The sequence below is a fragment of the Ipomoea nil genome, unplaced genomic scaffold (genome assembly GCF_001879475.1).
Source record: "Ipomoea nil cultivar Tokyo-kokei standard unplaced genomic scaffold, Asagao_1.1 scaffold1043, whole genome shotgun sequence".
Taxonomy (NCBI): domain Eukaryota; kingdom Viridiplantae; phylum Streptophyta; class Magnoliopsida; order Solanales; family Convolvulaceae; genus Ipomoea; species Ipomoea nil.
Genome location: NW_017617471.1, coordinates 469,730 through 492,548, shown reverse-complemented (window position 1 = coordinate 492,548; position 22,819 = coordinate 469,730). Strand labels below are relative to the sequence as shown.

The following is a 22,819-nucleotide window of genomic DNA, read 5'->3' as shown; positions in this document are numbered from 1 at the left end:
AAGCATATGGTGCCTTAAGATATGTCATGCTTTTTGACTCACAAGTCACAAGCAAACATTGTTGCACAATAAGTACACTTTACTCTAATAACCATGTCATTACTGCATTTGATCTTTTTTAAAACGATCATATACTTTGGATCTTGATTCAATCTCATTTTTTTTTTCTTTGCAGAAACAGATTGAGGGGATGCATAGTTTGCTGCTGAGATTGATTTCTCTCCATAGCTACAACTTTCACCCCAAAAAAGGTTTCTCAATATATACTATATGAAGTTGACTATACAAGCTAATACTTTTATCTTTAGAGATGGGTATTATAATTCAGTAGGGAAAATAAGATAAAGTCAGTGTCAGTGTGATTAGACGCATAACACAATCACACACATGACACAATTCAATATTTAAGTACATTAACATTTTGGGCTTCCACACATGCGAAATCACCAAGGGTCCATAATTCCATAAAATTAATTATTATTTTTTCATTTCATAATTAATTAATCTGAATTGAAGTTCATAACTTTCAACGTTCATCGTATACTCTAATACTCATTTGGAGTATTGGAGCTCATGTACATAAATTCAAGGCTTCCACAGTTCCACATTAACACTTAATATAATAAATTAACACTAACCAGACATTTGTAACTTTCACTGTAACATTTTTTAACATAATAAATTATCATTAACCATAATTCATATTACTAATATTAGGAAAAACCTTAAACACATATATAGGCATATATATTCAGGTATTCGGACGATCCGGGTATTTTTTTTTTTATTTTTTTAAAGAACCATACCCGATTAAATATACCTGCTACAATTAATGGAATGGTTCAGTTATGAGATCCGGTTTCGGATACCCGCTCCACCCATTGTTTCGAATTTCAAATCCGTTGGATTAGTCGAAAATTTCAAATCTTGCACAATCTTGTTTTTTAGAGTATACCTAATTTCATATTTGATACAAATTGTTGTTCCAATTAATAATAATTTCATAGTTATTTAATTATCCTCGTAAGGTGGAGATATTTGTGAAGTGCCTTTTAAATAATTATTATTAAATTTTTATTATTTAAATCAACACAACCCTACAACCTAACAACCATCATTTTTTGTACAGCGTTGGTTTGTTTATGTCATAATTTATAGTTGGATACCATTTATTAATGTATTTGATTTGTATAACAAACAATGCCCTGTCGTCTACTCAATAGTCAATGTGTATCTCATTGACTCAAAGAAAAGGTAGTGTCAAATATATTCGTACTATTAAGTATTTACTAATTTAAATGAAATTATTAAACTTGATAATGTTAATTACTTGGTAATAACGTGTAATATTGTTCCCAATAACATGTTATATTGACGCGTTAATTAGAAGTATTATTGATGAAGAAAGTAATATTTTTATATATGAGCTATTCTTAGTATACATATCATTAGAGTTTATATATGGACGGGAAGTTATAGTAAGATCGAACGATACTAAGAGAGTTTCAGTTCAAAAGTCATTTTTTTCTGTTAAGAAAACTTGTTTTTATAGTGTTAATCATGCATGGAAGACATGCCAACAAGGAGTACGTGAAGTTTATCTTTAAGTCATTCATGTTGATTGCCTCACGTGTATGTGCTAAGATGATTCAATTTGATGAAATGGCTGAAAGGACACTATGATGTTTCGTGCATCATCTATTCATTTGGACAAGGTCGACTTTTTTATTTTTGAGGTCGAAAACTAATAAAAAAACTAAAAATTGTTATAACGTTTTATAACAAGTTTGGATCAAGTAAAATTAAAAAATGCATAAACTATAAAAATATAAAGTTGGATAGAGACAGACTACAGACACTGCTTTGTTTATTGACTTATTGTTGCCAAACTATTATGTTTGAAGTGTTTAAGCAACCTTGGACTCTTGGAGGCATGATCGTACGTTTGGGTTGTTTGTTTTTTGTTTGATTGCCCTAATTTGACCAACGTTTGGAAGGCAATAAAAATGAGTTATTTATTTGTATGAATTCAACTAGTTACCACACACGTATTGCGCTAATAGTTTAATGTTTAATAATATGTATTATTAAATTAGTGTTTCATAATTTATTAGATTATTATTTGGTATCATGTTGTATATCAATGCAATATATCAAATTTTCTATAAAAGTAAATATTTTAAGAATCCTTAAATATGACCCGTGGCATAAATATTTGATTAACTGGTGCAATAGCAGTTTTAGAACTGGATAGTACGTACTCCAATATAGTTTTTGCAACACAAAATTCTATTAATAATTTACTAGTTTGGCGTGATCCATGCTTCATCGTGTTGTTCGTTCTGACAGAAATGAATTTTTAATTAATTAATCAAAGTTCATGTTAAATTTTATATTGTATGTTTTTAATACACGCTAATATATTTATAGTATATGTTCAACAAGTATACCAATTTTAATTGGGATGGGGTTCGAAGTAAGTCATTCCTTATGAAAATAAATGAGTAAGTTAAAGAATAATAAATAGTTAATAAAATATTTCGTTACTAAAGTTTGCACTAACATGACGCTAAAGATACTTAAGAAAAATATTGATATTATGAGTATAATAGATAGTAAAATAAAAAAGTAATAATAATAAAAATATTAAAATTTAAATAATATAAACTATTCATTTCAATTAATAATTAATTAATATTTTTAATTTTCATTAGAGGTCTTAACTTTATTGGTTATTATTAAATTGGTTATATTGGACATTGCAGTAAATTAAATATAGTGGTGAGATTGAAAAAACTATCTCTAATTTTTTATGGGACCTATTTTCATTAATATTATTTCATTTCCAAAGCCAAACTTGCTACAAGTAAAATTGCCTCACTAAATTTAGATTGGGTTTAATAACTCAAATCAAGTTTGAACATTTAGGGTGTGTTTAGTTCGCACATAGGAATTGAAATTGGAATGGGTATCAAATACTTGGTAATGGTAATGAGTTTTGGTGAAAGTATTTAACATGTTTGGTAGTAAGGTGGATGGGAATGGTTACTAATAGTAGTGGTTAAGAATGAATAAGGGAATGAAACCCTTATTGTATTTGGGTATGAGTTTTTCAATTGATGGGGTATTCGAAACCCATAGTAGTATTCTAAAAACCTATTAACCAAACAACAACAATCACTTTCATACCCATTCCTATGGGCAAAACCCACCAACCAAACACACCCTTAGTGTCTGAATCATTCTTTTTTTTTTTTTTTGAAATATATATGGTACTTCATTAAAAATAGGCCGAAAGAATGTCTGGTGGGAGCAGATCCCAATACATAGTAGCAGTTTGCTGGTAAGCCGTAGTTGCTAAAGCATGAGCTAAATAATTATCTAATATAGGAATTAAATGAAACGAACAAGACTGAAATAAAGATGAAGTAAGCCTGCAGCTGTCAATGGCATAGCCTAAGTACGTGCGCAGCACAACGGTTGGTGTAGTAAGATAGTGATGCAGTGCCAAACAGTCCGTATATATCTCGACATTCTGTTCTCCCCGATCCTTCAACCATGATAGAGCCTCTTTACATGCGAGCGCCTCGGCCATAAGTGGCGAGGAGCATCCTCGTAACGGTCCGCTGCATGCCGAGACGTAGCCTCCGTTCGTGTCTAGTAAGACCGCCCCAAATGCAGCTTTGGCCGTCTCGTGCATAAAACCCCCATCCACACGGCATAGCCTCCTCGGCGGACCATGCGACGTCTCGGCAGTGTGCAACTCGACGCCATGCTGCCCGGATCCCACCGTCCCGGATGACAGCATAGCAGTTCGGGGCGTGGGCAGTGGGTGCGCCCGCGTCCACGCTAAAACGGCAGCAGCTGCGGCCTTGAGTACCGACTCGGGGCGCGGTAACGTTGCCTCCCAGACCGCCATGTTCCTTGCTCTCCAAACATTGTAAAGAATTGCTGCTGCATATAACATTCCACCAGAGTCTAGAACATTTAAGAGTTCACTAAACCAATCATGAAAAACATTTGTGACTATATTGGGGATCGTGAGGTTGGATTTTTCCCAAATGTTTCTTGCATAATCACACAACACTAAAGCATGCATTGTGTCCTCTTGAGATATTCCACACATGGCACATTGTGGATCCACATCCACCCTCTTTATAAGCAAGTTTGTAGTGGTAGGCAGTTTGTAGTGGTAGGCAATATATCACTAGTGGCTCTCCAAAGAAACATTTTCCATTTTGGTGGGACTTTGAGCTTCCATAAGTGTAGCCATTTCGTAAATATCCCATTATTTCCTTGATAATTTCCTACTATTAGCCGGTATCCACTCTTAACAGAATACTCCCCTCTTGGGTCCCCATACCAGTACCAGGTATCATCATAATCCAGTGAGATAGGGATTTTCAAAATCTCTGTTACATCACTAGGCTGAAATAGATCAGTTAGAATTGATGGGTCCCAATTACCCGTTTGTTGATCAATCAAACCTGAGACCCTGGCTCCTTGTAACTATAATGGCATTTCTGTCTGTACCATAGGGTCATGATCATCCTGTAACCAGAGGTGGGTCCATATGAGTGTAGATTCCCCGTTACCAATTCTGCGCCTTACCCCACCACAAACTATACTCTTTGCTGCCATGATACTCCGCCAGCAGAAACTGAGATTATTTCCCACTTGTGCATCAATAAAAGATCCTCTTGGAAAATAACGGGCCTTATACACACGCGCCACCAGGGACTCAGGTTTAGTCAACATTCGCCACGCTGTTTCCCTAGCATTGCTAGATTAAAAGCACGCAAATCTTTAAAACCCAACCCCCCATATTTCTTAGGGATACACAACTTGTCCCATGCCTTCCAATGTATTCGCCTGTCAGTTCCAGAGTCCCACCAATACCGATTCATAATTCTCTCTATCGCCGTACACACAGATATAGGTAGCAAAAAAACACTCATTGAAAACGTAGGCATAGATTGTGCTACAGTTTTCAAAAGAATTTCCTTACCCGCCTGCGTGAGCAGTTTTTTATTCCATGACCCAATCCTTTGACGGATTTTATCCTCAACATACGCAAAAACTGCCCTTTTGTGTCTTCCAACAAAAGAGGGGAGTCCCAAATACTTGCCAAAATTCGGAGCCTGTGTCACTCCCAAAATCTGAGCCACATTTTCCCTATCAACATTACTTGTATTCTTACTGTAACATATACTCGACTTATGATAGTTAACTGCCTGGCCAGACAAATCCTCGTATACAGATAGGCATCTTTTAATCTCACCTGCTTCCTCCACATTGGCTTTAAAAAACAAAAGACTATCATCCACAAAGAATAGATGAGAGATTGGGGGGCTCCTCTCGCTACCCGGCATCCATGCAATGATCCCACAGTATGTGCCTGCTGTAATAATAATGAAAGTCCTTCTGCACAGATAATAAATAGATACGGGGATAAAGGATCCCCTTGCCTTAATCCACGAGTGGGTATAATAGGATCACATCTTAAGCCATTCACCTGAATATTATAGGATACTGTGGTGACACATTTCATAATCAATTCGACCCAACCACCATGAAAACCCAACGCCAACATCATCTTACGGAGGAAAGACCATTCCACCCGATCATATGCCTTTGCCATGTCCAGTTTGAGAGCACTCCATCCCCCCACCCCACACTGCTTTCTATTCAGGAAATGGCCCACTTCCGCAGCTAATAATATATTATCCGTTATCAGTCTATCTGGGATAAAAGCACTTTGTGACTCAGATATTATTCCTTCCATCAATGGCTTCATTCTATTAGCCAACATCTTTGCCATAACTCTATAGACCACATTACTGAGAGCTATAGGGCGCAAGTCAGTTACAAGCTCAGGGGTGTTCTTCTTAGGGATCAAAACAATATCGGTTTCAGTCAACCCGGGCGGAAAATCACAAGACTCTACACAATTTATTATAAAACTCACCACATCCCCCCACCACATCCCAAAAATGCTGATAGAAGCCCGGATTCATTCCATCCGGACCTGGTGCCTTATTCGGGAACATTGAAAAAAATGCACCCTTAACTTCTTCCAATTCAAAAGGCCGCAGCAAAGACTCATTTTGTGCCTGTGTGACTCGCGGAGTAATCCCCTCAAAAAATCCCTCCCCAGTTCCCGGGGTTCCAGCACAAAAAATACGATTATAATATTGCAAGATAATATTTTTCATAGGCTCCCCCTCTACCCAAACCCCATCATCATTCATCAGTCTAGAAATAGTATTCTTCTTTTTTCGGTGAGAGGCATACCTGTGAAAAAATTTCGTATTAGCATCCGCCTCCTTAAGCCAGTGCTGTTTGGCTCTCTGCCTCCAATAGGCATCCTCCTGAGCTTCAGTGCAGCTTAACAACTGTTCTAGGCGCTGGAACTCTGCAAGCGAGGCCGGGTCAGTACGCCCCCTTAGTCGCTGCTGTTCCCTTGTCAGCTCATTGATCCGTTTTCCGTACTTATGCTATCGGTCCCCACCCCATCGTGTTAACCGGTTCCCGCAGTACTGAATACAGTTCTGTAAACCCTGGCTCCTCCCCTCCTGCCAAGACTGCTCTACCACACTCCTGCGTCCCTCATCATGCAACCATGTCATCTCAAACCGGAACCCCCTCCTCCCAGGCCCAACACCCCCACCGGTCTCACGGATTCCCAAAAAGAGAGCCGAATGATCAGATTTCCGGGTTCTCAGATTCATCACCTTAGCCCCCGTCACCACACCCCGCCATTCATCTATCACTAAGACCTTATCAAGCTTTTCCTCCATCCAGTTTGCTGTCCCCTTCCCCTTCTCCCATGTGTACGGATATCCATTCATAGGCAACTGAGCGAGCCCACAGTCCTCAATGGCTTCCCCAAAACCGCGTAAGAGGCTATTCGGATGCGGATTCCCCCCTCTTTTCTCATTCTGATATAGTAAATCATTAAAATCTCCAATGACAACCCATGGTAGGGTTGACCTGCTCGATAGTGCTCTCAAGAGATCCCATGACTCAGTACGCCTCGTTCGTTCCGAGAAACCATAATAACCCGTCATTCGCCATTCTGGAAAGCCGGCAATAGTTACCCCAACATCAACGTAGTTCGTTGAGTAACTTAGCAACCGGGCCGTACAATTCTTCTTCCACAGTAAGGCTATACCACCACTCAACCCATCACTATCAACATAGAACAGCCCCTCATAACCTATCTTAACACGTAATCGCTCTGCATGATCGCGTGCCACTTTAGTCTCCATCAGAAATACAAAGTCGGGTTGCTTACGGGACACCATGTCCACAATCTCGCGAACCGTCCGTGGATTACCCAAGCCACGGCAGTTCCAGCTTAGGGTACTTATTGATCCGGGCGGGTCTGGTAACCAGTACCCGCCTGCTGCAAGTTTTTTGAAAGCTCGGTCATTACAACATCCCTTCCCTCATACGTTCGTCCCTCACCACCCACCTCCTCTCGGCGCCGCTTAGCCACCGCAACCACCTCCTCCTCTACTACCTCATCAACCCGGTTCCCAACCCCCGGAGACCGTCCCACCTGCCCACGGTCACCCTTCGGATTCCGCCCCACCGCGTGCTGCTTCGGCGGCAGCAGCCAACTTCCGCCCACCGGCCTAGGGCCACGGCCACCCCCTGCCCGCAATTCCGGGCCGTACAAATACTCCTCCACTGGCAGCTTCGAATCCCTGGCCCCACGGCAAAATTGATATGAATGTCCAAGCATCCCGCAAAAATAGCAATAGGTATGTAGGCGTTCATACTTGAATGTTACCCAGCAACTCGTCTTGTCCCGTTTAATGAAATTCATCCGCCTTTTCAAGGGTTTATCAACAGACAACGAAACCCTAATCCGGTGAAACACCTTCCATGGGACATTGTCGAACCGATCATCACTCTTAACAAACGTTCCCAAATAATTTTCAATCTGTTCCAAGATCCGGCTGGACGAGTATCCTTTCGGCAAACCATGCAATTGAACCCATAGGTCCACCGTGTTCAACACCACATCAACCGGCATGACCCCGTCCGGGACTTACTTGCATACCAACGTGCTATTATCAAAAGCCCAGGGCCCCTCATTGAGAACACGTTCCATGTCCGTTACGTGATGGAAAACGAATAGGAACCTGCCCGGTTCTACCTCCGTTGCCTCAACTCCGCTCACAGGCTGCCATACCGATGCCAGGACCTGACTCATAAATTCCAACCTGACTAGCTTCCGTGTCAAGAACCTCCCCACAACCCCCCAACACTCCTCTACATCATCACCCGCCTCCTCCGTGTCCATTCCTTCGGCCGGCATGAAGGCCGAAGCCTCCTCCTCCAATACAATATCCGCCCACCTGGCTGTTATTCCCGCCACATCGTGTTCCACTGGTACAGACGTCATCGCGCATGCAGGCCAAAGATTACTGCCTCTCGTCGCTTCGGATTTCACCGCAGGGAGCTTGTTGATTGATCGACGGGAGAACCTAGAGAAACCCTAGGTTAGTGTCTGAATCATTCATTTCATCAATAACTGGAAATATATATTTTAATTTCTGTTATAAACCAAACTTTATTGACATCTTATTAGTATGGTAGATATCATGATTTTTGCCCGCATAAGCTTAGCTAAATCATTGAGTCATTGTGATTTGGGAAAAGAGATATTTTGACTATGTTCACTGAATTATTGAGTTACCGTGATTTACATTCTGTCAAATGCTCTATCGCCTTGGGATTGAGAATTCAACCTTTTGAAAGAAGATTTCGTGATTTTTTTATGGGCTGCATTCTGCCATTGTTAAAGAGTTGGAGGCCCATCTGACAGATTAAAATGTCAATGCGCATTGCCGCCTTCTCCAAATAAATTCCCGCCAAAGCATTCATAGTCTTCTTTTTCGCTGTCGACACGTATTGGGGACCCACGTATTGATATTCTTTGTTCGCAAGTTCATGTATCTCGGTAGAATTTCCATCTCCTAAAGCAGCTATCTGTTTCAGGTAATTTGATTTTCATCGTTTTTTTTTTTTAAAATAAGAAATCTTTGCCTGCAGTTTCGATCTTCAATTTAAACCACCATTATCTCGCGATTTCAAGGTGTTCTGTGTCGTCGATAATTAAGAATTTGTCGTGTTTGGATTCAAAGTTTTCATGTCTTCGTGGGCCAATTATATTACAGCGGATTACGCTCTAAACTAGTTGTCGTTAACCATTGTAGTTTACGTGCTAGATGAAATGCTTAAAAGAACGGATTTTTGGTGCAGTTTGTAGGGTGTTCGTGCAGATCACTGGATTGCATAAGATGTATGGAAAAAAAGGGAGTGAGCTAGTCAAAGAACTTGCTGATGGTGAACCTGGGCAGCTTGCAGCTTACAATGTAAGTGCCATTCTTCTTATGCCACTATCTGGGGCTGTATACCTTGGGTGTTTTATGATGAGTTTGATTTGTTTTGGAGCTAAGAGGGAAACCTGAGTGTGTGCACTTGGTAAGCCCGGCCGGGCCAATAGGCCTTTCTTGCTTAGAGTTGAACTTGTAACTTTGTGTTTCTGGGTAAACAGACTGACCAACTTGGCTGGCTAGCCCCTTAGTTTGATTTGTTTTGTTCCTATGCAGAGTGATCTGTTTACTCAAGTAATTGAAGAATGTAATAGCCATTTCCTTCATCTTGAATCCCTGCTTAGGTAACTCTTTTGGGTGGATTTCTTGTTGACTGAGTCTCCTTTAATTCCTGTTTGTTCTTTTTCATGCTCTTATTGTGTTATTTCATCCCAGTTTCCTTTCATGCTGCTGTAGATGTGTATCTTGTATAGTACTCTATAATTCACTTGCTGCCTGTGATGTTGTGATAAACTTCATTACTTCCTGCATAAATTGTACGAAATACATTTATGTTAAAAGCCATGCCTCCACTATTCTTAACTTTGTTATTGGCTATCGAGATGATATGGAAATGGAGGGACTGGAAAGAGGTTGTTCCATTTTAATGGCGAAACAAGTTTTCCAGCAAGGCTATTGATTGTACCTGGGCATTCCAAGCTTAACTAAATAGGATACCACAGCCTTTTGATCCCAGGAGATAATAATGAAAGTACATTGTAGGAACAGCAGTCTTTTTGTGTATTCAATATCTAATGTTTTCTTTCATCTTAGTTTCAAGTTCTGTCAAGAAAATGGCATGACTATAAATGTTTTATTCATGGTTTACTAGTGAATGTCTTTAGGGTCAAGTTTATAGAATGATTATGGATATTCTACATGAACAATTTGTGACCTGTACTTGCTTGAACATTGTCCATTTATGTTAAAATTAGGTTGCCACCTTAAAATCATGCTATCCAGATGTTTGCTCTTACTATGATGCAATGGTACCCTTTTTTCTTCAGGTCTGGTCCCGTTGAAAGTTCTACTAGCCAACCATCTGAAGATGCTGATTACTATGGTTCTCTGATTCATCTCCGGTCTTTAATCCGCAATAAACGCTGTCTGATGGCTTATGTGTAAATGCCTTTCTAAAATCATTTTTGCTTGAATGGGTGAATTATGACGTTTGCTGTTGTCTGGGTACATATCCTCACTAACATATCTTCTCTTGTTTCTTCCCATAATAGATACAATCGAGCAGAAGTTATTCGTAGTTTAGGATGGACCCTTGAGCGGGTACTCCCAGAAGAAATTGAGGAGAAGCTGAGTAGTTCAGAGAAGGAGTATTTCAAGAATCATTCTAAAGCTATACAGGAGTACATGTCAAAACTTGATCTTGACTTGGGAGTGGTAAGAAACTCATCCTCAGACATTACACTTCCAACAGAAGCATCAAAACAACATATATGTATAGAGCATATGGTAATAGGTGTCAAAATTCTGGCACTTTTTCTCAACATGAACACATTACACCTTATAATCAGAGAATTTTTTACAACAAAGTTCTTTCAGGACTGTTTTGCCTGGTTAATGACATGTGAACTCCTTGCTAATTTCATTTTTGGATACTAGTTTCTTCTCCCCTTCTTCCCCATTCTTGAAGGTTATTGTTTTTTGGCATATAACACTTAGTAGTTAGTATGATAGTATCTCCACCACCTGAGACTAATCCGAACTAGGACCAAGTTGTGCCTCTACTATGAGACTCTTACTTGGGGGTAAGGCTTTTTACGAGTATTGTAATCATCATGTTATCAATATTTTTCCAGGATATGGTGCCACCGAAAGATCCCTACATCAAAGTGAGGGTCCTCGAGGACATTGGTACTGTTGTGCTGAGTGATCAGTTAGCTAACCTAGCTCGGCATGCAATTCTGTTTCTTAGAAGAACTGACGCAGAGCAGTATATAGCGCAGGTGATTCTCCACTCTTCAGATCAGTTTTGGTTACTCAAAACACTATCAAATTCTCATGATGTTTAGCTATACGTTTTACAGGGCTTAATGGAGGAGCTCACAAGTTGATTGGTGGTTTTTTTTTTTTTTTTTAATAATTCATTGACATACAAAGATATCACTGTTACCATGACTATAGAGTGTGTGTGACTGCAGGGAGCTGACGAATTAGTTCCTAGAGATTGCTAGTGGCTTCTGTAATTGTAATTGATGGTAATTTATGGAGTGTATAAAACTGTTTACCTCACAAAATAGGAACAGGTGATAATATTCTAAAACTTGTTCAGTAAAGCCAAGCCTTTAAAGGCTCGACCAATGTTGGGCCTAAGTGTTTTCAGTCCACTAGCGTTTTTTATCAGGAATCAGCGCTGTCCATAGAAATGCCATCTTTATGATTCTGTAATCTAATGTGATAAACTAAAGCATCAAGCACTACATAGATATATCAAATACGGAGTACATAATAAATACAGTAAGTCAGTAAGTTAGTAACTAAAGATAATGAGAAGGTGCTTTATTATTATTTTATATCTAGATACTAGATAGGCCTCCCGAGCTTTGGTTAATTGGTTGTCTTAGATTTGGATTGGCAACTTCAGCGCATCAGCTCCCTGCAATGAATTACATTTAACCAAAAGATTAGGCTCTGGTTTAAACATAAAACTTGCAGCAATTCGGATATATATGTTATTGTTTACAATAAAGATAATAATATCAACAGTTTTCCAGATTGATTATAATTGTATAGGATTTGATTGTCAGGTTTAATCATTCCAAACAATAGCTTAAAAATATAACGGCCCACCACTGCCCTCGCGTTTTCCTAGTCCATAGGCTTCATATTGTGTTACCAAAAAAAAAAAAAGGCAAGTGTTTGAGGAAGAAATGAAAGGATTGGGAAATAGGCAGCTCAATTCAACTAGCCCAAGCTGGCTGAATACGATTAGACTTGGTAGTTTTATATATGAAGGGCCTATAAAAATTAAAATCATCTTCTGGTATGTAGACATATAGCAAGTATATTTTAAAACAAAAGTAAAGTAAAAAAAAAAAAAGGTCTAATTAAGCGAGTAAGAGACTTTGATGAAACTAAAGTAAAACTCTAAATCGAGAAGTTAGCGAAGTTGCTGAAACAGAAATAGTCTACAGTTTGAAAGGACTGAAATGAGATAAATGCCGCATGGTATCTCTAGCCTGGCAAAATCTCTATGTTTGAATAAAAGAAAAAGACAAAAGAGTTTTCTCAATTGACCGCAACCTCGGCAGAAATATAATTAGGATGAATGGCATCCGGATTCGATATTTTAGCCTTAGAGAGTTTGAGCACCTGCAGAGCTTCTTCCACCTTGGCTGCCAGTGATTCTGGTGACTCTAACAGGAGGAGGAGCTCCGAGTTGTCCATCTCTAACAGCATTCCCGTAATCTTTGCAGCAAGATCAGGCTATATATATATAACATAGGATAGAAAATGCTTACTTTTTCTTTGTCAACAAGTTTTTCTTACATTAGAATGTTTATAAGATAGGAGATCTATAGAGAAAGCCAGAAGGGAAGAAATTAGAAATAAAAATGAATCTCACATTGCGTTCACTGACAAGTGGATAAAGGCGTTCTCCAAGTATTTGTTTCTGCTGCTCAGGAGAAGCTGCAGCAAGCAAACTACTCAACATTTCTGGTCCTTCAGCACCAGATCCATCTGGAATGGGCACAGCAGTTGACGCTGTAGATGCCTTGTTCATGTCATGCAATGAACCACTAGACACATATTTCCCCTGCCCAGCACGCTGCAAATTGTGCATGTGTATTAGGAAAGACACATCTTTCAGCTCCAAAGAACACCAGGTTCTTCAAAAGCTAAGAAACAGATTAGTAAATGTGGTTTGACCAGTGAAAAGAACCATAAATGAAAAACTTATCAACATCTCAAAATTTTTATGTGCACAAACAAAATTGAATGAAATTTGGCCTACCTGCTGATTGACAGATTCTTTCGCTAAAGCCACTGATTGAGTTGGCTGCACATGCGCTGCATATTGAGCAGGGATATTTCCCTGCACCCTTCCCCTGTTCTGTCTATGTTGTCTAGTAGCATTGGGAAACTGGAAAAGATATATATATTTATGGCAAACCAATCAATGTCATAGTGAAACTCAATACAGATCATTGAGCATGCAAAAGAGTATTAAATTGCATGTCGATTGACTAACATGAACATATTAAAAAAAGGAATGATGGCGAGGACAAACCATAGGAACTGGAGAAGTTTGAAAGGAAGGTCTAGTTGAATTTACAAAGCCCTTAGCTCTCCAACTTGGCCTCATACCTAGAGGCTGATACACCAAACCCGGTCTTACTGATACTGGTGGAACAATACCATGTGCTGGGTAGTAAATAGGCGGATATCTGCCAGGGAAAATAGCTGAAGATCCTTGCGGTCCAGTCATACGTTGTGCATACTGTAGCTGTAACTGTGCTTGTCTTTCCTCTTTCCTCTGAGCAAATGACACATATAAAGGCTTTCGGTGGAACATAAATCCTGCAGATTGTCCACATACACCAAATTCAAAAAGTGCTATGGTGATTTAATACAGCTCAAAAAGACAAATCAGACAATACATAGTTTTTGTGACCGCAGTAAATTTTTAATAATAATACTAAAAAGGACTAGAGGTGAATTCATTGAGCAACTAATAAAGTCTTGAAGTATTTTGAATGTGAAGAATATTAGTATGGAATCAAATATATCTTCAAATTCTGCAAATAAGAAATGCCGGTTCTTCTTATTCAATACTGAAAACCAGATTTTGCCCTTCTAGCGGGAAAGGAGCTACTTGATTGCACAATAACTGAAGGCAAATACAGATAACTTCTACTGAATACACATGCAAAAAGATTTGCCCCAATCAGAGATATGTGCATCTGCCTTGAAATTCTGCAGAACTACAAAATAATAATAACAGTATAATAATAATAATAAAAGCAAAGAAATCCAACTAATAAAATCTCACATATACTAACCATGGAGAGTAGCTACAGCTTTAACGGCTGCCTCAGGTGTGGAGAAGCAAACAAATCCAAAGCCCTTACTCATTCCTTTATCATCTCGCATAAGTTTTGCAGAAGTAATTGAGCCACATTGGCTAAAAAGTTCCTGCAGCTCATCTTCTGTGATACCATCATCAATATTCTTGACATACACATTTGAAGCCTGAATTGTTCAAGTGAGCTACAGTGAGAAAATATTATGACAGATGGTGCACCATTCAAGTAATCAAATCAGAAATAAAGCTACCTGGAATTTCATTATTTGTTCTTTCCGTTTCACATCAAACTGATGCTGCAGGATCTGTTCACGCTCTGCTTTCTTTTGTGCCCTAGCAACATAAAGCTTCTTCGAGCCTATTCATGCACACATATAATGTTTAAAAGGTACAGCAGTCAATAAAACATTTGAGTATGACATGTTGACATCATTAACAGCACATGACTTACCAAGTTGTGTTCCATCCATAGCTTCTTGTGCTTGCTTTGCATCATCTGGATTCTCAAAGCAAATAAATCCAAAACCTTTTGAAGCTCCATTCACATCTTTTGAGATGGCCAAGCTGGCAATTTTCCCAAATTCAGAAAACTTCTCCCTGAGATGCTCCACTGTGATGTCATGATCCAAGTTCTTTATGTAAAGATTTGTGTACTTAGCATCGGGACTTAGTAAAATGCGCTCACTCTTTTTGATAAACTTGCCTACATACCTATTCAAAAAGTCAGTATAAAACATTCAGATATACATATACAAGTGTGGATATAAGAAAAAAGAGCAATTGCAAATTTGCAATATTGGCCAACAAATAGAGAATGATACATACAGCTGCTTTCCCTCAACAAGAGAGCCATTGAGCTGCTCAATAGAAGCAATAGCAGAGTCCTCAGACTCAAACTGGACAAAGCCATATCCTTTGCTTTTTCCATCATCAGACATGGCAACTTTACAAGATAAAATATTCCCAAACCTCAGAAACATTTCTTGCAGCTTTGTATTATCGATAACATCACTCAAATTCTGCAGCAAAATTGTGAACCTCAATTACACATTTCAAACCAGACATATTTAGAATCTTCAGAAGATTATAGATACAGAATGTACTAATGTACCTTAACGAATACATTCCCTACTCCACTTCTTCTAATATCAGGATCGCGTCGAGACCAACTAACCCTTATCACTTTTCCATTCAGAGTTGAGTGGTTTTTTAGCTCAATAGCTTGTACAGCTACAACATGTTTTTAAAAAATAAAAATAAAACAATAAATTTAGAAAAGGGAAGCTGCTAACAAAGATTCCAAGACTTTGATCATGTACAGCCACATGATTGACAATCAATAATTGGTTAATAAAAAGCTAGTGCACAAATCCTAAATGGCCATTGACATAAGAATAAGGTACATGTCTACAACCAAAAAATCAAATGCTTAACAACTTTCCCATTTAACCTTTAAAGCAATTGCATGGAAAAATAACAATGTCCAGCACTTAGACAACAAAACCAGCAATTAATAAGAAAGTCAGAGGTAGTTAATTATACATGCAACAGACAAAAAAGAAAAAAAAAAACAGTTATTGAGAATCAATAATCCAATATTTGCAATCATATATGCAGTTTACTGTCAGACAATTTTCATAATGACTATAACTTATGGAGTAACAGAAATGCTAATTATCAAAAGACCTAGCACGAAACTGAATGGTACTATATTCTATAGGTATTAACAAAATTAAATGCTCGCAAGGCAATTCCACTGCAATGCATTAACAATCAGATATAGAAGGAAGTACAGAAACACAGAGCAGGCACTATAAATAAGTCAAATTGAACAAAGTCACCATGATCTCTACCATATATAATTGGAGTACACACTACACAGGCACCATGATCTCCACCGTTTAGCCTTTTCTTCATCGATTTATCAAAGTAAGCATCAGAGAATCAGGACTAGATTGATAAACAAACTGAGATCATAGAAAACTGAGGTTTACTGAATTTTCATTGGTATGCAGACACACATGTTTATACATTTCCTCTATATCATAAACACACGTGTCTTCTTAAATCCAATGATTGATTGATCAAAAAATTGAACACAAGGATTGAATCAAAATTCAGCAGCAAAAAAAATACTATTAATCAACTAAATTCAAACCAAACGGAGCACCAGAAACCGATCAGATCAATCTGCATTGCCGTATAAAAACAATTTACGTATAAAAACAATCACACGGCTAACACGTAAACAGAACAACAAGCAGGCACACAGAGGTGGAGTGATATACCATCCTGAGGAGAAATGAAGTTGACGTAACCGTAGCAGAGTGAGCGACCGGTGGAGGAGTCGCGGCAGACGCGGACGGAGTCGAGGCTCTTGAACTCGGAGAAGGCGTCGTAGAGGTGGTCATCGGTGACGTCAGGGTGGAGGTCGCCGACGTATAAGGACGCCGGAGGCGTCGTCACGGGCGTCTGAGGAGCCGCCATTGGTCTCTCCAGCAGAAAACGACGGCGTTGGAGCTCGGAATGCAGCACGTTACTCCAACGGAACACAGATGAGAGAGAGAGAGAGAGAGAGGCGTTTGGGTTTGGGAAAAATAAAATAATAAAAACAGAAAAAATACAAAGGTGTATATAAAGGAAGGGATTGGCTTGGGTTTAGTTGAGAAGATGAGGATGGATTAAAGAGGGTAATTATGGAAACGTAAAAAATAGATGAAATCCAACATTAATCAAGTAAGCAAATTGCGGGAATTTGGATTGAGAGCAATGAGTATTAACTGTAAATGACGGCTTAGGGGGGTGGGGTGATGGTTTTGCATGGGCACAGGAGATGTGGCGTTTTCGCTCAGAAGAAACAAAAATGCGTAGGGGAGTGGCTCTTGTTACGCTCGCAAAGGAGCGTAAGGATCGAAATTCACTAAATCTCATTATAATGTTTTAGAAATGGTCAAATAAACTCTCTAACTTTGTGTAAGAAGTCAATTAGGCTTTCAAAATTTTAAAAGTTATAATTAAACACATTAATATATTAATTTAGTGCATCAAGATCCAAATTTTTAATTATAAACTGACAGATTAGCAACATTTCGATAAGAAATTGACCAGTTAGTCTTCATATAATATTTTAACTTTATTTTGCTCTTTATAAATATGTTTCGCTTACACCCATTATTGATTTCCTACTTCTTGTTTAAATGTCAATCTTTTAATCTCAAAACATATCAATCTTATAAACAATTACACAATTATCTCAAAATTATGCTTAATAATAACTTAGTATAAAAACTTTTTCCAGTATGTAAATACCTTTATATTTACCTTAACTCAAACATTCTGAAATTTCTACCACCCCAAGAGCCTATTTTCACCTTAGCATCATTTATTATAGTTTTGGTAACTCCATAATTGATGAATGCATTTTTTTCCGTGTATTAGATATTGATGACTATGTGTAACGTAACTTACATGTACATACAAACAAGTAATTATGTTGTTGGGGGGAGGGGGGGGGGGGGGGGGGGGGGGGTGTTTTCCCTATCTGTTCAGAAGTATATTAAAGCCATTTGTTAAAATTATGAATCAATCCTTATTTTTATTACATCTCATTTTTCAATTCATTCATATTGTTCCAATGTTCCCCATCAATGTATATTATTTTATTAATGAAAGTTGACTTAAAAATAATCAAGAAGGGGTTGCTTAATGAGTAAAATGTGATTATTGTATATTGAGATTCACACATTATTAACAGAGCAATTTAGTAAGTGGTCAACTATTATCAAATTTAACATGCCATTATCAATCACCATAAAGGTAGAATTAGGATACCACTATATTGGGGGCAACTCTAACCGAGTATATTATATTAGACAGTTGACTTGGTAATTACAATGTTCAAAATTTAACTCTATATGTGTGAAAATTGTCCACTAATTTTCTCGATTTGAACCAATTATTTATGAACAACTTAGGTTGATTTACCTCATTAAATCATTTGCAAATTATGATCACAAAACTATTTTCATCCAAAAATACTTTCGAGTAGTGATGTGGACTTCCTCATAATCAAAGTACAACACTTAAGTGTTAACGTCCATTTATATCAATAGCAATAGTTTGGTATTTTAATGATTATCTTTTTGCAAGACTGATTAGTATAGAGAAAATGGGGGAGAGCAAAAAAAAAAAATGAAACAGATATTAACGCGTCCAGCTGGGGCGTACACAACTGTGTGTGAAACTAACGCTTAACTCGCATCAACCTCAACTTTTAAATTTTTCTTGTTTTCTTAGTGGATCCCACACCAAAAAAAAAAAAAAAAAAAAAAAAAAAAAAAAAAAAAAAACCTCTCTTGCCAGACAACCTCTCTTTTATACTCTCTTTCTTTCACCTCATGTTTAACCTTACAAGAAATCAAGAAAAATGGGGTTGCTCTGTTTTTTTTTTTTTTTTTTTTTTTTTTTTTTTTTTTTTTTTTTTTTTTTTTACAAATGACATTATTAGTAAATAAATAATTTTTTCTTTTTTACTTGGGTTGGCTCCAAAATGCGTACACGCGCAGGGATCGGCTCTGCTTCGCAGCCACAGCTTACAGGAAAAGGCGCCATAACAAACAGAGACTCCTCAGCCACACATTTTTCATTCACTATTCATTATTTCATTATTATAAAAAACATTATTTCCATATGTGTTTTTTTTTTTTTTTCTTTTGAAACATAATCAAATATAAAAATACAGACCAAACCTCCCCTCATAAATTATCTTTTGATATTACTAGGAGGATGATCTGTAATTTGTGTAACCATATATTATATTTTTTAACGAGACTTATGATGTAGTAACGCTTATTATAATTAAACAAATATTAAAAGAAGGTTGGTATATTTTTAAAAATAGGGTAAAATAGGACAAAATAAGGAAAAATAACTGACTGGCGTATTAATGCAACAATTTCTATTAGTACTATATATTTGAGATTTAAAAAATAAGAAAATATTATGTGGAAGTATTATATATTTATATGAATGAATGCACAAAAACAATATTGTTATAATGCAAGAGTGAGAAACCTAGCTAAAGCAATTGTTTCCTTTAACAATTGAAACACATTTACAACGACATGGGTTTGATAACAGTAATGTTTCTCTAAAATTGGTAAGAGACCTTTTTGGCCATGTAGAACAAAATGGGACATTGCAAAAGTCTAGCATGAGTTGGAGCCAGTAATCCGGGGTGCGGTTGAGTGGAAGGGACTCATTTATTCTTAACCAAAGGTCAAGGGTTTGATCCTTGATTTTGGGCATTGAGCAGCCTTTAAATTTCAGGCCAACTGTCCCACCCAAAGAGAGGTACTTACAGTTCAACAAGGGGATTAGTCACTCTGTCCACATAATTGTATGGACCATGGTCCATTTTTATACTGTAAATTCATAATTTTTATACTGTAGATCCATAATTTCTAGAATCTTGGTGAGCTAAAATTTATACTTTAAATTAAATCAGTGCAGTATTAAAATTATGGATATAGATTCGTGCGCATCATGTGCATGGTGGGCACGTGCTCAGAGCATAATTTGCATACTCAAGAGATGGAGTCATGGAGATGAATGTTGGGTGGTTTTATAATGAAAGCCCAATCCATATTGGGCCTGGATTAAAGGGTAAAATCTGATATGTGATTTCCACATGGCCCAATATATTTAAAATTAACCGTTTGTTAGTTTGTTTTTACCGAAATGGTTAGAAATGAACTCATCAGCTCTATAACAAAAGAGTCGTTCAATACATCAGTCTCACTCGGATCAGAGAACTAAAGAAGTCGTGAGCTCGAAAAATGCCACCGAAATCGGAAACCCTAGGCTCTTCCGCCACCGGCGGCACCGCGGATCACGCCGGCGACTTCTCCATCGACCCAATTTTCCACCTGCTCAGGATCCTCCCGTACTCCTTCCTCCGGCCGCCTCGTCTCCGCCTGAAGCTGCCGTCGCTGACTCTCCCCTCCGCCATGACCGTCTACAGCCTCATCCTCCTCACCTACTTCATGGTCGTCTCCGGGATCGTCTACGACGTCATTGTCGAGCCTCCCGGCATCGGATCCACGCAGGACCGTTTCACTGGGGCCGTTCGACCCGTCGTGTTCATGCCGGGTCGGGTCAACGGGCAGTACATCATTGAAGGCCTCTCGTCTGGCTTCATGTTCGTCCTGGGTGGAATTGGGATCGTGCTTCTCGACCTAGCACTGGATCGCAACCGTGCTAAAAGTGTAAGGATCTCCTTCGCATCCGCGGGAGTTGCTTCTGTTCTCATTGCTTATGTCATGAGTATGCTTTTCGTTCGCATTAAGATCCCAGCTTATCTTCGCTGACGCTGTACTTGTTTTGCTTCCTTCTCTGTTAATTTTTTTATAAATGAGTTTTATCAAGTATGAAACGACTTTAGTATTTTTGTTTTAATATCATAACTGATAGCTGTTGCTAGAGAAATGAAATACAGTATTTGATGTCTTTTGGATTCTATTAATAATGCATTTCTTAGATTTCTGGGATGGATGGTTTATTGATGATTAGGAAACAGTATCACTTCTTTATATTCTCAGTTAGACTATATTAGGAACAATGATGCAATGGGTTTAATTCTATCAAGCTGTTATTTTTCTTGTAGAAAGTACTAAAAGATGAAGTCTTGATGTTTAAGTGTGGCCTTCAGACTTTTTGCTGCTCGGGCAGCAGCCAGATCTGAAGTATATATTAATATATATATGGATTACAGAGTCTTTTATAGTGGTTGGTTTCAATGTAGACCTTTAGCCTACTAAGTAAAGGGGAAGTAAGCGGACATGTAGTCTAAGTTGTTAATTGGAATTGGAATGAAATGTTTCTTTCTTTTGAAAGATACTCGGTCTCTCTTCTTAGTCGTTTTCTTGTATCTCCAATATATCATTGTTATGGTGATATTGATTTCCCTCACTTTTGCCAAGATGAGCTTGACATAATTCCACCTGTTCTTTAACTTCTGCCATTGTCTTCTGGGTACAAAAAGATATTTCTGCAATGATTCTTCCCCGAGAGGAGTGATGTAGGACATTACAATTAGTTGTATCCAAAGTATGCTTTGTTCATTAGAATGAAGTTAGGGTTTCCTTAACATGTTTAGCAGCTAAAAGTTGGTTTCCTTTAGGAGGTATTCTTGTCTTTATAGTCTTTCCTATAAGTGAGGTAGGACATTACAATTAGTGGTATGCAAAGTATGCTTCATTCATTAGAATGAAGTTAGGGTTTCCTTAACATGTTTAGCAGCTAAAAGTTGGTTTCCTTTAGGAGGTATTTAACATGTTTAGCAGCTAAAAGTTGGTTTCCTTTAGGAGGTATTCTTGTCTAGTCTTTCCTACACTTCTTTCCACTTCTCTGTGACCAGTTGAGCTACCCATGTAGGCTTCTTGACCAGGCTTCTTGACCAGTTGAGCTACCCATGCAGGCTTCTTGACCAGTTGAGCTACCCATGCAGGCTTCTCTGTCTGTGACCAGTTGAGCTACCCATGCAGGCTTTTCTGTCTGTGACCAGTTGAGCTACCCATGCAGGCTTCTCTGTCTGATTATTAATATGATGTTTGGATGTTTGGATATGGAGTTTCTTATTTGTAGTTTTTATCTTTTAAGATATTATAATAAATTGATCCATATAACTCTTAACCAAACAAGATCAATTTTATATTCTTGTAGTCCAAACCAAACATACTAGGTAATCTTACATCTCCAAAATGTGGTAATTTCACATTCCGTGAACTAAATGTCCTCATAAGAGTTCTATACTCTATCATCGAGACTGCTCACTAACACTGACTCATTGGTAGCTAAGATTTATAAAGCCAGATATTATCCAAAGGATACTTTCCTGGAGGCGACTATAGGAAATAATTTAAGTTTTTGCTGGCATTTAAGTTTTTGCTGGCGCAGTATTATGGCTGCTAAAGACCTAATATGTGCAGGATGTGCCCCTGATTATGATGATATATGGTATTGGTATGATGATCCTAATGGATGTTATTCAGTCAAGAGTGGTTATAGGCGTATAGTTGGTAATTATGTGAGTAATTCTAATAGGATATTTGATGAATGGCTAGCCCTATGGAAATTAAAAATTCCACCCAAATGGAAGACATTTCTATGGAGAGCTATTTGTGATATTCTTCCTACTACCAACAACTTACTTATAAAGAGAGTGGATGTTAACCCGATGTGTGCCATGTGTGGGAGGATGAATGAAGATACCATGCATGCATTAGTTTTGTGTGACTATGCACACTCCATATGGGCTCAATCCAACCTTCCAATCCCCAATATTATCACAAATGTTTTCCATGAATGGTTTAATGCAATCTTGAATGTT

The 22,819-nt window shown here is 38.0% G+C and overlaps 4 protein-coding genes across 8 annotated transcripts; 2 read left to right on the top strand and 2 right to left on the bottom strand.

The window, feature by feature from the left end:
* Positions 1-4,751: 4,751 nt before the first annotated feature.
* On the bottom strand, positions 4,752-6,367 carry LOC109181097. Its single transcript, XM_019330851.1, has 3 exons — positions 6,295-6,367; positions 5,602-5,943; positions 4,752-5,299 (listed from the first exon to the last, which is right to left on the bottom strand). Exons 1-3 carry the CDS (start codon positions 6,365-6,367, stop codon positions 4,752-4,754), a joined length of 963 nt encoding a protein of 320 aa, XP_019186396.1.
* Positions 6,368-8,875: 2,508 nt separating this feature from the next.
* Positions 8,876-11,726, top strand: LOC109180878 (probable DNA replication complex GINS protein PSF1). Of its 2 annotated transcripts, XM_019330581.1 has the most exons (7): positions 8,876-9,012; positions 9,277-9,389; positions 9,627-9,694; positions 10,397-10,510; positions 10,622-10,784; positions 11,204-11,350; positions 11,432-11,726. In XM_019330581.1, exons 2-7 carry the CDS (start codon positions 9,315-9,317, stop codon positions 11,456-11,458), a joined length of 594 nt encoding a protein of 197 aa, XP_019186126.1. In that variant the 5' UTR covers positions 8,876-9,012; positions 9,277-9,314; the 3' UTR covers positions 11,459-11,726. The 2 variants fall into 2 exon arrangements, with proteins under 2 accessions (XP_019186126.1, XP_019186127.1); XM_019330582.1 differs by lacking the exons at positions 8,876-9,012; positions 9,627-9,694.
* LOC109180877 (polyadenylate-binding protein 7) lies at positions 11,466-17,190 on the bottom strand. Of its 4 annotated transcripts, none has more exons than XM_019330577.1 (11): positions 16,719-17,189; positions 15,542-15,660; positions 15,256-15,449; positions 14,882-15,141; positions 14,682-14,788; positions 14,408-14,597; positions 13,636-13,925; positions 13,360-13,488; positions 12,970-13,173; positions 12,648-12,830; positions 11,466-12,000 (listed from the first exon to the last, which is right to left on the bottom strand). In XM_019330577.1, exons 1-11 carry the CDS (start codon positions 16,915-16,917, stop codon positions 11,965-11,967), a joined length of 1,911 nt encoding a protein of 636 aa, XP_019186122.1. In that variant the 5' UTR covers positions 16,918-17,189; the 3' UTR covers positions 11,466-11,964. The 4 variants fall into 4 exon arrangements, with proteins under 4 accessions (XP_019186122.1, XP_019186124.1, XP_019186125.1 ...); XM_019330579.1 differs by having other exon boundaries at positions 12,717-12,830; XM_019330580.1 differs by lacking the exon at positions 12,648-12,830 and having other exon boundaries at positions 16,719-17,190.
* A 3,016-nt stretch (positions 17,191-20,206) lies between these two features.
* LOC109180909 (oligosaccharyltransferase complex subunit ostc-like) lies at positions 20,207-20,978 on the top strand. The gene has a single exon (XM_019330624.1). The coding sequence runs from the start codon at positions 20,268-20,270 to the stop codon at positions 20,796-20,798; it is 531 nt and encodes a 176-aa protein (XP_019186169.1). The 5' UTR covers positions 20,207-20,267; the 3' UTR covers positions 20,799-20,978.
* Positions 20,979-22,819: the final 1,841 nt, after the last annotated feature.

Excerpts from the sequence above, each read along its gene's own strand:
- LOC109180878 (XM_019330581.1), top strand. The coding sequence starts at position 9,315 with ATGTATGGAAAAAAAGGGAGTGAGCTAGTCAAAGAACTTGCTGATGGT. Across the intron at positions 9,390-9,626 it reads GGCAGCTTGCAGCTTACAAT|AGTGATCTGTTTACTCAAGT; the intron begins GTAAGTGCCATT and ends GTTCCTATGCAG. Across the intron at positions 9,695-10,396 it reads CATCTTGAATCCCTGCTTAG|GTCTGGTCCCGTTGAAAGTT; the intron begins GTAACTCTTTTG and ends TTTTTTCTTCAG.
- LOC109181097 (XM_019330851.1), bottom strand. The coding sequence starts at position 6,367 with ATGCCTATTGGAGGCAGAGAGCCAAACAGCACTGGCTTAAGGAGGCGG. Across the intron at positions 5,944-6,294 it reads AATACGAAATTTTTTCACAG|AGTCTTGTGATTTTCCGCCC; the intron begins GTATGCCTCTCA and ends TAAATTGTGTAG. Across the intron at positions 5,300-5,601 it reads GGTGGAATGGTCTTTCCTCC|CCAATGTGGAGGAAGCAGGT; the intron begins GTAAGATGATGT and ends TGTTTTTTAAAG.
- LOC109180909 (XM_019330624.1), top strand. The coding sequence starts at position 20,268 with ATGCCACCGAAATCGGAAACCCTAGGCTCTTCCGCCACCGGCGGCACC.
- LOC109180877 (XM_019330577.1), bottom strand. The coding sequence starts at position 16,917 with ATGGCGGCTCCTCAGACGCCCGTGACGACGCCTCCGGCGTCCTTATAC. Across the intron at positions 15,661-16,718 it reads CTTCATTTCTCCTCAGGATG|CTGTACAAGCTATTGAGCTA; the intron begins GTATATCACTCC and ends AACATGTTGTAG. Across the intron at positions 14,598-14,681 it reads AACAAATAATGAAATTCCAG|GCTTCAAATGTGTATGTCAA; the intron begins GTAGCTTTATTT and ends TGAACAATTCAG.